Source organism: Echeneis naucrates, chromosome 24 (assembly GCF_900963305.1).
Source record: "Echeneis naucrates chromosome 24, fEcheNa1.1, whole genome shotgun sequence".
NCBI lineage: Eukaryota > Metazoa > Chordata > Actinopteri > Carangiformes > Echeneidae > Echeneis > Echeneis naucrates.
The window spans coordinates 7,876,582-7,892,564 of record NC_042534.1 but is presented as its reverse complement, the minus strand read 5'-3'; the positions used below and the strand labels follow the sequence as shown (position 1 = coordinate 7,892,564).

At 41.1% G+C, this 15,983-nt stretch overlaps 1 protein-coding gene across 1 annotated transcript; it reads right to left on the bottom strand.

Moving 5' to 3' along the window:
* Positions 1 to 1,336: 1,336 nt before the first annotated feature.
* Positions 1,337 to 12,842, bottom strand: LOC115038110 (brain-enriched guanylate kinase-associated protein). The gene is made up of 6 exons (XM_029496951.1): positions 12,745 to 12,842; positions 10,041 to 10,202; positions 8,511 to 8,577; positions 6,090 to 6,197; positions 4,900 to 4,980; positions 1,337 to 2,749 (listed from the first exon to the last, which is right to left on the bottom strand). The coding sequence occupies exons 1-6, from the start codon at positions 12,840 to 12,842 to the stop codon at positions 1,337 to 1,339; spliced, it is 1,929 nt and encodes a 642-aa protein (XP_029352811.1).
* Positions 12,843 to 15,983: the final 3,141 nt, after the last annotated feature.

The following is a 15,983-nucleotide window of genomic DNA, read 5'->3' as shown; positions in this document are numbered from 1 at the left end:
TTTGTTGTTTTGTCCAGCAACTGTATATTAAGTAGCAGCATTACACTTAAAGCATATGAAAGACAAATATGAGCTGAATACAAGATAGTATTTAGGGTGTCAGGTATAACAGTCACAATAGAGGATTAATTTCCTCATTCTGTAGTATTTTCTTGGTGATGACTGTGAAAACACAAATGAACTTCTTTTCAGTTTTGCATTTAACTGATCTTGGCAAAACTCCCTCTCTACTAACCTATTTTTAAATCCACAACAGTGATAAAGTAGCGCTTCGCAGTGAATCAGCACCACATGGCTGCAGCGACGTGCGTTTGAACCATGCAGCGTCCGATCACACAGCACTGTGGACAGGCAATCATCATCAAACCAACAACTGATCATATGTGAATTTGATGTCAAGTGATATTAAGATGTTACATCTAGTTCATGTGCACATGAAGGTAAAGGGAAGGGTAGAAGGTCGTGTGTAATTTGTGCTTTATTAGGCAAACATAACAACTAAAATATATAAACATGCATCGTAGTCAAAGAAACAAAGTTACAGTGGCTTCATGGGGTGTGGGCATCCAAATCTGAGGTAGAAAGGGTGCAGGAAAACCTCTCAGTGGGATATAGAAGACCTAAAACAAAGTATTACTGACTGCTAAGACAGATCTCAAATAGCTCTATCAATAACAATATAACACACCCATCAATACTGTCAAAGTCAACCAACAGAAGAAAAAGGAAATGTATGTTTCCCATTGTTCATTTCAGTGATTAGTTGTCCCCTTATATTTATCATTCACATTTAGATTCTCAAACTGTTTCATGTGATTAAAAATAACGGCTGAAACTAATCTATATGTCCTATTTTGTCTGTGAATATAGCTTCCTGAATTCGCAAATAGAGGATTGGCAGTTTTTAATTTATGTACAAGTTCCAGGTTTATCAAGAAGATTTGCATTATGTGTGATTGTTTTCAATGTATAGTTTTTCTTGCTAACAGCCACATACAAAATATATCACTCAATTTGTAGTTACAAGTATATATTTATACATTTGAAATTTAAATACATACACATTCTTACAAATTTAAGGATCATCTCGGCTCCACTTGCCCCACATCAAACTCAACATGACTGAGTATAAACCGTTGCCTTCCACTGACATACAATCGAAGCTTTAAGATAGTCTGCAATAGTTACATGTTCACAGTACTGAATCACTTTCCCTCCTGGTTTCTATTGAAACCATTTTCTATTAAAGTGGTCTTGCTATCAGATGGTACTGCTGGACAAGTCGGGACTTTGTGCCTAAAATCGAATCATAGAATAAACCTGATTGGAAAGCCCCTCAGTTCAGAAGTGTTCCATAAAGCTGGGCCTTGGTCAGACTGTCCTTCCTGGAAAGCCCCAGGGAGCCATATTTTTGGTTGTATTGAAGAGGAGGGGGTGGGGCCGGTGGTGGCGACTGACTCACCTGTGCAGGCAAACTGTGCATCTCCACCTGATAGTGCTGCAGGTCTGCGGCCATCTCCAAAGACCTCTGATTGAGGGACTCAGTGGAGCTGTTCGGGCTGGGGTCTACATAATCTGTGCTCTGGCCACCAGCTGCCACGTTGCCCTCCCTGTCTTTGGAGCTCCCTGAGTGGTAGAGGCTGTGCTCCGACCCCTGACTGTCCTCAGCTCGGTAGATATGGGCTTGGCTGTGTGCCTGCCGCAGCCCTGGGCTGCATTCGGGGCTGGGGCTGGTAGCCACCCACACTGGGTCCATGACACCCACTCCGTGGTGATAATAGTCAGCCCCCTCCTGGAAGCTACTGTAGAGTGGGCCCAGTCGAATTTTAGCAGGCCGCACAGAGAAATGCTGCTCTGAGAAGCTGTACGGTGAAGCCCGACCCGGGCTGCGGTAGGTGTGGGCACTTAAGTCCTCAACACTAAGTTGTCTCCATCGACCAATCAGCTCCTCCTCCTCTGGGGCCAAGGTGCTACCTCGGCGACTGTCTCCATAGGCAACACTTGGCGATGAAGAGGGAGGGAGTGGCTCATAGGGCTCACTGAAACAGGAGGACATGGTACGGCTGTAGACAGGAGAGCTGCCATTCTGGTGGTGGCTTAGCTCCGTCTGCTGAAAGGGATGAGCGTTGGCAAAACCTCTTGGACTGTCCCTCTCCCAAGACGAGTCACTCTTTCTCTCATAGTCACCTGCATCTCTCCAGTCCATGTAGAGGGAATGATGGCGGGGGGAGGAAGCTACACTGCTGGGTGGGCCGTTGCCTTTGTCCTCCGATCCCCCGCCACTGAAGCTTGAGTAGGAGCTGGAGCCAGCACCCAGAGTGGCTTGGAACTTAGCAAAGTGCTCCTGGGAGAAGCTGGCCCTCAGCCCGACTGACCCCTCTTCTGGATTACTGTCAGTGGAGTTTTGGGGCCCATACAGCAGTTTCCTCTCACCGTGGAGGTCCATGCTGGGTCTCCGCTCACGGTGCCGATCGTCGGGGCAGTACAGGGCCGTGTCACTGCTGTACAGGTCAGATTTGTAGGCTGTACGGAGCCCCAGGCGCTCTCCCGGGCCCAAGCTCTCCAAAATAAAACCATGGTCCTGTGTTTGGGGGCTCGGGGAGCGGGAAGCCTGGCTGCTGCTGCAGGCCTCATCTGGCTTCTCGAGCACTTTGGCAATGAGAGAGGCCGGGACAGAGTCGGGGTAGGTGTGACAGAGAGGAGACTCCTCCATGTGCATCGTTAGTCGCTCCTGAAAATCAGCAGGCAGCTAGAGGCATCAGAGAAAAGAGAACGGCAGGAAGGATTAAAATAAAAACTATTAAAAAGTGGGAATAGTCAGTATGAACAAATGGTACACTGGTCAATGTTTTCTGTCTCATATCATTAATGTGTTGTTATGAGAGATCTGTTTATATGAGGCAGCCTGAAATCACACAGTCTAAATGGAGTTTAACTTGTAAAGTAGATGCACATTTACAGAAACGTATAAGTCAAAATTGCACTTCTTATTTTAAATTGTTAATGTATGTCCTGTGCCCTGCAGTGTTTGTCAGGATGTCACAAGGTACAGTGGGTGATTTCCAAGTATGTCGCCCACAACATACACCTTATTGGTATTTAACAGTGAAAGGGAAGATCAACCACAGAGAGAAATGAAAGTGAAACTCAATAGAAGTCAGTATTGTTCCTTGGAAAAGAAAATAATTGTTCCTCTGAGCATTTCTCAATAAAAAGCTATAACTACTATCTATGACTCTCCATAGCAACAAGCCAACTGCAGCACATCATCAACAGGAATTTAGTCAGTTGTTTCTAATTGGCAATGAGAAGCAAGCTAATTATAACTTTGTAGATCGAGAGAAAGACAAAAAACATGAGAATACATTTCAACAGTTTTATTACAATTTGGACCAAACTAAATGCCACTTAATTACCGTCCACACATTTTTCATTTGGGCTTGTTTTGAACAAGATCACAATTAGCTTTTATGTTGCATTCTGAAATCTGAGCCCAATCATTTTATTCACTCTCCGTGTTTGTTTTTGAGGCAAAAAAAAGACTAAAACATTTCAGTGGGCGCTGAAGAGCCACTGCACCTCTCAAAATGCTGCAGCACCATTCATCAATGTGCTTTCGATTAGCTTCCACCCACAGGACCAGCAGACATAGAGTGAGCGCATGTATAGCCTCTGACCCCCATGATGTTTGGCCGTGAGCCTGTAGAACAGTTTTTAAACTCCTAACGGGGGAGGGTGGGGCTTACATAACCAAATGCAGTTTGCATTGACATTTCCATTCAGCTATAGGAGTAAAATGTGGGGAGGCATTCTTTAGTGGACACTCGCCAGCTTTGAAATCTACTTGTGTCACATGGGTGAGGCATAAGCTCCTGGGGCTGATGCAGTGGAAATAGCTGGCCTGGTGGTAAAATACTTATCAATACTCACGTGATTTCTAGTCTTATGACGCAGCGGTGCACTCTTTACAGTTTGTCTCATACTGTAGATTTAGCCTCTTGAACAGTTTCCCACCTCTCACTGTTGACAGTTTCACGTTTAATTGTTTTCAAAAACGTGAGCTGTGCTGTTGTCATCAAGTCAATGACATAAGCACAAGGCATCAGACAGAACAATGTAATTCTTTGTAGCCTTAGTCAGTCTTGAATGTGTCTATTTTCAATGAAAAACTATAAGTTCATGGTAGTAATCATCTTAGTAGTATGAGTAAATGTCAACTGCCACAAACAATTTCTTTTTTTATTTTCAATGAACAGACATGGATATGTGTTTCATTTCCTCATTTTTTTTGCTCCTCAAAACATTAGTCCATTAGTCTATTTATAATATAGCTGATGTTTTTCTAGACTTAGTTACATTTTTTGACACTTTGCCCCTTTTTCTCCGGTCAGGTGAGGGGTTATTGAGCTGCTTTAATTCTGCTCTTCCTGCCGTGACCTATAGTCTTCATTGCACTACCAAGTCTTGTCTCTTATCTATCCTGCTTCACAGAGGCCAAGATGACCTTCAGTTATAGTTGAGATAGCATTGTTCGTTTGTTTGTTTTGCCCATTTCATGTCCTGAGCTGAAAGCCTAATGCTGCTCAAGAACCCCCCCCCCTCACACACCCAAAAGTGGCTACTGTTTCATGAAATACTTTCCTTTTGTCTGGCTTTTTGTGTATTGAAAAATTTCCCTTGTATGTAATTTTCAAAATTAATATCAGATGCAAAGCTCTTATTTATGGATTGCAGCCTTGAAGCTTTGTTAGGAAAGAGTTTAAATGTATTCCTCTTAAGCTGCTATGGAATAGATTGAAACAATTTTTTAAGGAAACAACTGGGATTTTGTAGATTTCAGTAAAAGACTGGAGTTCTACATGAGACTAGATGACATGTAACAGTCAGTTTGAGGCTCACCTCAGAGAGCTGGGCTCTGTAGAGAGACTTGTTACACTGGAGGAGCTGAGCAGCCAGGTTACAGTCCTTTCTGTACAGATCCTATGAAGGCACAGGATGACCACAGTTAGAAGCGATAACAAGGATAAACGGCAAAAACATCTGTCTCTAAGTCGCCTTTATTCTTCAGAATTGTGAAATGACAGGCTGTTAGACACTGTCAGGTAGCCATTCCTAGCTTTCCTTGAGTTTGATTTTTGGTGCTTTTATGTGGCATTTCAAAGAGCGATAAACTTAAAAAAGTGGTCTGATGGTGTTTGATCATGGCAACAAATCCTAAGCCATGAGGATCATTTCTAGCTTTCTCTCTGTATCTATCAGTACTGTACTTGAATACTTGGAGTTTTTTTAGATGCTCTAATTGATTTTATCACACGTCATGTGTGCTTAACTGTTTTAACTGTTTTGCCCAGCTCTCTCTGCCTTTGCTATCTGTTCTTGTGCCTTTGCCCTGTTGGACTGCCTTTAAGTGTTCCAACCTGTTTATATGTGTAACCACCCCGTTTTTTGGATCATTGCACTTTTGCTGGAGTTTTTGGACTGCGTACCGAACCCTACTGATAAAATGGCAATTGACTCCATTCATAGTTATAAGGTGTTGCAACATGATGCCTATTAGGTATGCTGAATATACTGTTGTATTATTGCTGTGATAAATGTATTTCAAAGAAAAATAATTTTTTTTGGAATTTATACTATACAACATTTTAGCTACCGATTTATTATAATTTCAGTCCCTCCCTTCCGTTTTTACCTGCTTTGAGATGCTGGGGCAGTTTTTTGTTTGACAGTTAAAGAACAGCAATGAATTCAAAACTGAAGTTACACTGAGTGAATGATATCCTTTGACCATTCAAAGAGAAACTGTGGCCACAGAAATCGATACACATCTTTACTGTCTAGTGTTAGAACAAAAAGGGAAACCATCATATTGATGCCAGCTCAAGAAAAATAAATCTGCTCAATTTTGTTAAAACAGAAGAAAGTATCTTCACATCTAAATATCTTTTTCTGAAGAGAATTCAATTGATAACATTTGTCACAGAGTAATCCACTTCCAGAGAACAGCATGCAAGACAGAGTTCACAGGTATTATTTGGTTTTCTAAGTGATATTTTGAGCCATGTGATTTTTAATGGGCTCTTACTTACATTGTCCTCTCGCAGCTTCTCAATGGTGAGTTTGGCCTCCATCAGGTGGTTGTTTAGAACGATGATCTCTCTGCTCAAAGCTCGCTTCTCATCATCATGGTGCTGGGACTGAAGATGACCACAAATCAAATCAAATCAGATTTATTTGTATAGCGCCAAATTATAACAAGGTTACATCAAGGAACTTTACATACAGAGCAGGTCTAGACCAAACTCTTTATAAAATTATTTAAAGAGACCCAAAAGATCCCCGATGAGCAAGCACTTGGCGATAGTGGCAAGGAAAAACTTCCTTTAAGAGGCAGACACCTCGGGCAGAACCAGGCTCGGGGGGGCGGCCATCTGCCTCAACCGATTGGGCAAGAGTGGAGTTTTAGATTATAAAAAGCATGGGAAAGATAATATTTACTAAGCTTTCAATTTAAACAAGATTAACCAGAACGAAGTACCGTTTTTAAAACATTTAATAAAATACCCAGTTTTTCCTTTACAGTGACAGCTGCAATGGAGCGTTCATAGGAACGTTCCACCTAAACTAAGATCCTTACTAATTGACAAAATCATCCACAAGAGGTAATCACAATTGTTGGGCATTTTCTTAAAAGCCACTGTCCTGAAATAGACTTTATCGTAATTCTCAAGTCAGTTGCAGATGGCCAAAGTCTTTTGTCTCTCCGCTGGGGCCATTAACACTGCCTGTTTCCTCTGCTCATCACAAAATAAATCTGAACAGTGAGCAGAGATTGAAGCTATTACTAAGTTTTGCTGTTGCTACGAATCCAGCAATAGCAGGAACAGCTGGCCATTAATCTAATTACTGAAGTTAGTATGCTAACTGGCTATCCCTGGACTATCTCTTCCCTTTCTGATACTGACTACTGAGACATCCTCACTGGCCTGAAGGTTTGATTACAAAATCTTGTCTTTGAAACACAACAATGGCTGATATTCTAGGTGGGACTGGTAACTTTTCATGCTATGGAACAAAAACAAAACCTTTAGATTCAGCCTCACATATGACTCAACACTGTGTCCTACTGCTTTCTGTTCATAGATCAGTCTTGTGCCAAATTTCAGCAGATCTCTCTTCATACGGAGGATGAGAATCTGTGAATCAATCATATTACAACCAATTAAAACTAAATTTAACTATGCAAAATAAAGGTTTTCCCATTTCCAAAACTCATGGATTTGACATATGAGAAAAAAAAACATCAGATCCTGGTTCTAAATATAAACACAGGATAGATACACTAAAGACACACAAAGCAACCTGTTACACCGTTCATGTTACAGTGGCAGAAAGAGAGGCTACAGCTGAATTTTCAGGTTACCATGGGTAACCAAGAAAGCATAATGATGTCCTTGTTTTTTGTCTGATTAAGTCTGAAATGACAGGTTTCTATTCACTGAGCACTTGTTTGCTATTGTTACATTCTGCATGATGCTTCAATTAACAGGAACAGTCCAGACTGTATTTGGACAGTCTCCCTTTCAATGTGCTGAAACAACTTAAATCTGAAATGGATATAGTAGCTGACAGTTTTTCTTGTGGTTTAGTTTTGCAGAAGTTTTGCCTTTTCCTTTTCTGCTTTCGTTTCTTAGAAAACAGCCACTGTGTGAGTAAAAGCACTCAAAGTATATCACTGTGTTTATCTCTTTTGTAATTGCATTCTCTATAGTCGCGCAAGGCCGAGGGGTCAGATGGGTTTGTGGCACCTCTGGAGTAAACAGGCTTTACAATTACAGAGAGACTTACTCAGCACCTTTCTCACCCTTGAGGGGGGAATACTACGTGAGGTGAATCAACAACAGCTGACGAGGATGCTTCACCCGAAAAATAAATAAAGAAATAAAAAGTTCGGCCTTTTTTATATATATATGGCCATTTTAAATTTTTGCAAAAAGCCAAGTGATCTTCACGTCCTCATTATCCATACCTGGCATCTCTCACATTGTAATCATGACGATAATCCTGATTATTATCTTGCACTGTAACGAACCCTCTCCTTCAGCATTTTTTCAGCTGTGTATTCAACAGCAAAGACACCTGATAGTCATACAGTGTTCTCAGACAAGCTTGTTAATTGTATCTTTCCACTAGCGAAAGTAGAGTCTGACAAATGAAGTGAGCTGCGGTGCACTGACGAACAATGGGTTTCCTATCACTCTGCCACTGGAAGGAGGACAGCCAATTGTAATAAGCCATAATTAACGTCAGCGGTACCAACAGCAGGGCATTCATATTCAAATTGGCTTTTCAAGTGTTCAGGACCATCTGTAAACGTCATGACTTGCTTACATGCTTCTCTTTCTTCTGTGTCTTCAGGTACTTAACCACAATCATGGGAATTCATATGAATGGGTGTGAACACATACACACACACACACACGCACAATATCACAGGTTTAAACACTTACATTTCGATGGATCTTCTCCTCCAGGTCTTGGTTGATCCTCTGCAGTGCTGAGTAGCTGCTTTGAATTCTAAACAACACAACACACTGTTTTTGTTAACAGTTTCTCCACATACATACATTGATACACTGTAGCAAACAAAAATGAAAAATGAAAATAAATGGTTTGAAGACATTACACACTTTATATCACTTGTGAGAGTTGTTTTTCACAGCTCACTCTTATTGATGATTATTTCGAAAATGTTTGCAAATTTTGTTAATATATAAATTTGGCTTTTGTATTACTCAGAACATGTCAGAATCTCTGAATCATGGCAGGACAAAGTGTCTTTAATGCACAATAATTCACAGTCTTGCTATTCATACACTTGCATCAGTGCTAAACTTGGGGTGAAAAAGTGGTTGGGGTGTATACCATTTGAATATCACTGCTTAACAGGCTGGACTCTTTTCTGCACGTCATTCTCCTTCTATCCAGCCCATTTCCTTTATCTCTACAGTTCCTATCAAATAATTAAGATAACATAAAAATGTAATGTTTGGGCTCTTATTTTCTTAGAATTTACAAGGACGTTTAATGGATAGAAATTCCTAATTACGTATTCATTAAAAGGTCAGATCGTAGAACAATGTGTCTCTTAGAGTGTTTGTACATCCTGATTCTCTTACAGTGGCACCGGTCTGGCCCATTACTCAAATCACTTCATGACAACTTTATGTTTATCACTATGCACACACTTCATTAGAGTTAATACATTTCATACCACGTAGAAAAAGAAAAAAAGAAAAAGTCAGCTGGTCCTCATTAGCAAAAGCAATTGAATTACACACTGTCTCCTCCATAAACTTCCACCATATATTTAATCTGTCCACCAGACCTCAAACTGTCCGACTCTGTATACTCATGGTTTACAAGTGAAACTGGAAAGTCCATTGCAACACTTTGTACCACATATAAAGAGTGAAAACAAACATCCATGTTCATTTTAACCAATATAGGCCTATGATTTGTTTTTGATATTTGTAAGTTCACATGTCGACCTCAATGGTTTATTAAATTAAGCATAATGAACTGTAAACAAAAATATTAAAATACTCCCACTGCTTAAAACCTGAGTGGTGGTGGAAATATTTAAATTTTTGATCTACCTCCACTACATTTATTTGACAGTAAGAGTTAGTACTTAGATTTCAAATTCAGAGTTTACATAAAAGCAGATAATATATTTATCAAATACAAAGTAGTGTTAAAAATGAAACAATCCAGTTTCTTACCACGTGTGTAGCATAAACTTCTTTAGTTTATACCCCATTCATTTTCCCATGACTCCTCCTAACTTGTGACTCCCACTTTGGACACAGCTGAACTGAGTGAAGGTTCAGTATGTAAAGTAGGTAGACCTAGTGCTGAGCCATTAACATAAGAATCTAATAACTCTGTTACTATGTGATGTGAGTCACAGGGATCAATCTTCTGTAGATTGCCTGGATTGACACCATTGCTCAGTGATGCACTGCATGTGGGCCAACCTGCGCAGTTTATCAGTAAACTTGTCCAGCTCCTCCTGTGCTCGGCGCAGCTCTGTCTCCAGGTACTGCCGCGTGGAGTCGAACTCGCTCTGCAGTAGCTCCAGCTTGTGAGTCGTGTAGGAAAGTCTCTTTCTTAAGTCCTCCTTCTGTTCCAGCAATGAGCTGCGCACACAAACACACACCAATGAACACACAGAGGAGATGATTGCGTTAAGGGCATATGAAAAGAGAAACAACCTCGTAACTTGGGCATATCCTTTTCTAAATGGTCTTATCAGAGTCTACATATCTTTTTAATGCATCCCCAAATGGCCATGCTGCACTGATGAGAACGTCACGAGAGGGTGATCAAATTGTGTGCAAAATTGCTTTGTGTGTAGAAAACATGAGACCAAAACACAGATCTCTAATAATCGAGCCAAGTACACAGAGCTCTTGGAGTCATCTTTGAGCATCAGATCTCTTATTTTTTTCCTCCAGTATAAACGCTCTGCAGCATATCACAGAAACCCAATCATCAGTGAGATGGGACCAACAGAAAAAATGGATGGTGTGATCTGTGATGAAATATGAGCCAATGAACTCCAATACATCATATAAATAGACTGTGAAGGCCTGGATTTACTCAAAGGCAATACCCACCACATGCAATTCAGTGAGACAGCACAATGATGACTATTTTTAGAGTGCGTGTGTTACCTGGGCTTCAATCTAATAAAAGCGCAAGTGTGAGTAGGAAAAGAGGAAATGTCTGTTGCCTTGATGGATCTGAGTGTGCGCAGCTGAGCCTAATGGACCTATATTGATGGACAAATGGCGGAAGTAGGGTAATGACTTTATCTGCAGCCGGATAACAGATAACAGGGAGTAGATGGAGATTTGGTCACGTTGGTCTTTTCACTCCCTCTTTTTCTATCTTTTAACATGATTATAGATGCAGAGGGTGGGGCCTTTATCTTTTTATCTTTAGTAAATAATAATAAAGTACACAAAATAGCCAACAGTACGGGGTTAGGGCTTGACATATAGAGACACAGTGCAATGTCTGGGCTTGCTTCAGCCCCGTAGTTAGTGTAAGCAATGTCAGATAACACTTTCAGGAGCACTATGAACGGAAAATACTGATATTTATTGATTCATGTTGTAGAGAGCAGCAAATAAGTGCTGCAGAAACAAAGATGAGCTGCTCCAGAGGAACAAAATTAGTAGTTATTTCAAATTTCAATGGGTCAAATAAGTCCGAAACACCAGCTTTAGCAACAGGTCGAGAATTAAGGTTGTTTGGTTTTTGAAAAGGTCTTTAAAACATAGTGTGATTTGGGTCAGAAAACTTATTTTACCTTGTTGTTAAGGATGGCATTTGTGATTTCTCAAGAAAATTAAGTAGATTTTTGGTTAGAGATTAATGCCAGTATTTTGGTTTTAAAGTCTTCGTAGGTATGGCCCTCACCCGCGAAAATGTTTTGTGGTAAAATGACAACTACTAATGGAAATTAAGAATCACTTTGCTGTTTTACACAGAGCGCCTGCATCACTTTTTAAATACACTTTATTAGGTACATGAATATGTGATGTTGGCACTGATTCAGACTATTTTCAGTTCATTAATGAAAATAAATGGAACAACTTTGGTTAAAGTTCAGCATTAAATCAGGTATATTGGATGACTGTTAATATGGTATGAGCTCAGCAGCCACCCATCTGTGACAATTATTGCATAAAGATTGTTTTTGTAGCGTTTAATAAACCTTAACCAAAGAGCCAAAAAATAGCTCTTTGATTAAAGGTCACGTCAATAGTTTATACTGATGAGACTTTCTCACATGAAATATTCTGATATGCCTCAGTAGGAAAAGCACACGTATAAGTGATAACATGAACGATGGCTGGATTCAATTTAGTTGTTTCAGTTAGAGGGGCCTAATCTTGTGCGTGCCGTTTCATTGCCATCCTGCTGCCGATTTACTGAGTCACTTAAATAAAACAGATGTGTGCGTGTGCTCTTCATAATGTGTGACAACGGTTTTTCAATGTGGTTATTTTGGAGATTTGCTACCGAAGGGTTGTCTACCTGTGTTAGTGAGGAAATACAGTCAACATTTGTGTGGCACCAAGAGGCTGTTTTCCAGAATTCAGGAATTGTCATATTTGTGGAAAAGGTGCTTTCCCTGGTACAAATGAAACCAGAAATTTGAATTTCACACCATCCCTGGACTGTTGTTTACCATCATTTACAGAGAAAACTGCAGCATCTGTGAGCAAGTCAGTGAGTAACTCTGTACCTGCCTACAGAGTGATTCAATGAGCGCCTCAACTTACTGGATGGCATTTTAGTGTTGCATTACCCAGAAGCCCCCCACCTCCTCACCCCTTGCTTCTTTTTGATTGGCAGGCATTAGCAGGGGAATTCAGGTGTTTGTTGTTTGATAGAAGGTGAGTTTACGTGAAGTAGCTCCAGGGATGAAAAAAATCCCCCATTAGTGACCTCCTCTGTGTGCCAGAGCTGAGTCAGACATAATGAGTGCTTTCATTCCAGTGAGATGAGATGACGAGGCAGCATGACTTCTGGGTTCAGAGAGAGGTGGGATGAGGCTGATTTGGCACCACTGGACGGCAAGAGGAGACACCTCGTGGGCAGACGAATGGACAAACAGATATAATCTAGGACGGATGGAAAGATGGCGCCTGAGAGATTCACTCTTACCTCTTTTTTGGATGTTTACCGCCATTTCGGGGGACTTTTAAGGCGGTTTTGCCAATGTATATCTTTTTCATGGTTTGTCTGTGTTCCTTCCCTCTCATGTGTTTATAGGGGTTGACCACAGGGAGCCAGCATGTGTGTTAGTTTTCCAAAGGAGACCTGCTAAGTCTGTCCTGCAGAGTTAGTGAGTGCTCTACCTGTGATGACCCTGCCAAACAAAGCAAACAGACAAGTTGGCAATTAGTAACTACCATGGAGCCTGTGTGAAGGACATAGTCGATATTAAAAATTCTGGACTGATGCTGCCAATATTTTTTCAATGATAGTCCTTTTAATGGCAAATCTCCCCGCAGTTTTGTCCTTGGCAACAAAGGAAAAGCTGAAACAGCATTAAACTCCACTCCATTTTGAAGGTTAGCAGCACGCAAAGGTGAAAATGCACAATTAAAGCAATTGCTGATGCAGTTTTGGGGGTATTTTCACTCTCTCTCTCTCTCTTTTTTTAATATTTGCTCGCTCATGATGTCACAATGTGCCACTTCCTGTAAAGACACAATGTAACTGAAAATGGAATCATCTGAGGCACTGGTAAATGTCGAGCTCTGGTCCCAGTCCTTCAGAATTAAAGAGCAAAAGTGTCTTTGTTATGCATCAAGGTTCAATAACTATATGAGGATAAACAAGATAGACAAGAGACTATCGATACTCTATAGTTTATATTTTTTCAAAGTATTTAAAAACCTCAGTGTCCCGCCTCTCAACAACAACAAACGTTCTCTTGAGGTAAAGCGCAACTAATCTGCATCTATGCCACTGTATGCATGTGGTTAGATCAGATTGTGACTAGGGTTTGGCAACAACAGCAAACAAACCCACAACTGTCATCGCATAGTGATAAATTTTACTACATCTCTATCATTTAAACCAGAAAATTCAAATTCATGTTGCATTCAATTCAATTCATTCAAAGCAGCTGCACTGAAATACGGATCTTTTAAAAGAAATTATGGGATTTGAAAGTTTTTGCGGACTCGACGTCCTCGCCATGCATCCACTCTTTGTGCCCTGCAACTCTACGGCGTGTGCTGCACAGGTGCAGCCATCAACATGCAGACAAATAGTACAGATTATTCGATGAGACAGAGTGTCAAAGCCTGATCAAAGCTTCTCTGGTCCAAGTGCTGGACTGTTCACACAGAGAGGAAACAATGACAGACTGAGGGAGTGACTGCACCACAGAAAGTATTACTTTCACAATGTTCCACTCGGAGACATTATGTACACATGTATGTACCCATGTAAAAAAAATAACAGAGAAACATGTTGATCCACAGACATGCAGTTGTTGAGATGTGATTTATTCTACCAGCTGAGGAGGCAGGGAGACATGCACTCCTCCAGATGGTGACAGCTCACCACCGCCACTGGAGCCTTCACTCCAGCTGCTTCCCTCTGAGTCATAGCACACTGGCTTTCAATTTGTGTGTATATGTGCGCTTGTGTTACCCACAAGATTTGTTGGATGTGAGCATGTTTTTTTTTGGGTACGTATGAGACTTTATGTTTGTGTGTTTAGGAGCATAGTTGTGTGTCTTTATGTCCATGTGTCTGTTTCTGTGTATACAGTATGTGTGTGTTTTGGATGCCGCATCGGCTCTGCACGTTCAATCCTCACTTGAATGAAATAAATCAACACTATCCGCCATAAAAGTCAAAATAAGGACACCCATTAGTGCCCCATCTCAGAACACGTCAGGCGTCCGCTGTCACACCGCCAAACACACTCACTCCCTCGCTCATTCAGTCACTCCGTCTTCTTACTTCAGCCAATCTTCACACTGCAGCAAAACCATAGATGGGGCTCGTTCAGATGGTGCTGCCTGCCACCCACTCGTGCCACACTGACATTTGAGAGGAACTCAGAGCATTGAAAAGAAGAGGAAGGGGGAGGTGGTAGAGGAGGTGTAGGAGGAAGACATTAAAGTTGGGAAATGGGGAAGAGGGAAAAGCAGAGCTTGCTGGCCAGAATTGTTGCAATTTAGCCAGACAGGAAAGAGGCAGAGGCCATCACCAAATTAGAGAGGAAAAGCAAATAGAGTGGGTGTGAAGTCTCTATTGACATTCGTCATTTCTCTCTCTCATTTTTCTCCTTTCCCCTGCCTCTTTTGTCTATATAATTCTCCCTCTCTGCCTCAGTGATCGCATCTACTTTGCAGATAGATTGGCTCTCAGGAAAAGCCCTTATCACAGGCCCAGACCGCGTTAAAGCGGGGGAACCCGAGTGGCTGACTCATCCAGCAGCAGCAGCAGAGATAGAAAGCCAAGAAGATGCTCTTTCCAACCTGTATGCCTTAAGATTAACAAGGCAGCTAACCAATAGTCGTCACTCAGCCCGATGGCATGTATATGACTCAACCACCTCATAAAATAAATAAATAAATAAATCTGCTCTCAAATTAGGGTACTATTCTGTAGGTGTGTGGAGGTTTATGCCTGTTTCTCTGTCCAGAATTGATTAACTTGTGAGCAGACACCTGAGTAGTTACACACCAACTACCAACATCATTAACAGCAGCAGGGGATAATGACCGGGTGAACAGATTTCATGTGCTGCTGATGGCACTCTGCACAGGGGAGTGCATAATCCCACAAACCCTCCCAAGGGGACTTTGGGGTGAGAAGAAAAGGTGACGGAGGCTAGCTGGGCTCCAAAAATGCAAACACAAAAAGATACACTCCTTTTAATGGGTGAGTGACACTCAGTTGTGACTTGTGCAGATTTTTTTGTGATATCTTTCTTCAGAGCAACAGCTCACTAGTGTTTGCGCAGGCTCAGGCAGTGCAAATTAACTTAGGCTGTATATGCTGTGCCATCTAACATAGGCCTATAGAAATGAATTAAATATTAAAATGCCAAAACATGTCTGGTCTTGCAAGAAAAAAATTTGAAACTACAGTCTGTGAGGAAGTCTTTGTGCGTAATCCATTTGCCAATAAATAAATAAACAAAATTATTTTAAATATTATCTCAAAAAAAAAAATGTAGGTAATAAAAACCTTGAAAACATAAGAGCACTGACACACCCACAGAAACGCACACATGCACACACACTAAGCACATGCTGTTCCCAAAAAAAAAAAAAAAAAAAACACCACCAGCCTCCAGACAAAATCATGTAATGGTGCCAGTGAATCCTATTGAGAGCTGTCCTAGGAAAGCTACTGGGACCTCAGACCCAGAA

Bases quoted from the DNA above. Each gene is read 5' to 3' on its own strand.
- LOC115038110 (XM_029496951.1), bottom strand. From the start codon at position 12,842: ATGAGAGGGAAGGAACACAGACAAACCATGAAAAAGATATACATTGGC. The intron at 10,203-12,744 runs GTAAGAGTGAAT...TTGTGTGCGCAG, and splicing joins GGTAAACATCCAAAAAAGAG to CTCATTGCTGGAACAGAAGG. The intron at 2,750-4,899 runs GTGAGCCTCAAA...TGATGCCTCTAG, and splicing joins ACAGAGCCCAGCTCTCTGAG to CTGCCTGCTGATTTTCAGGA.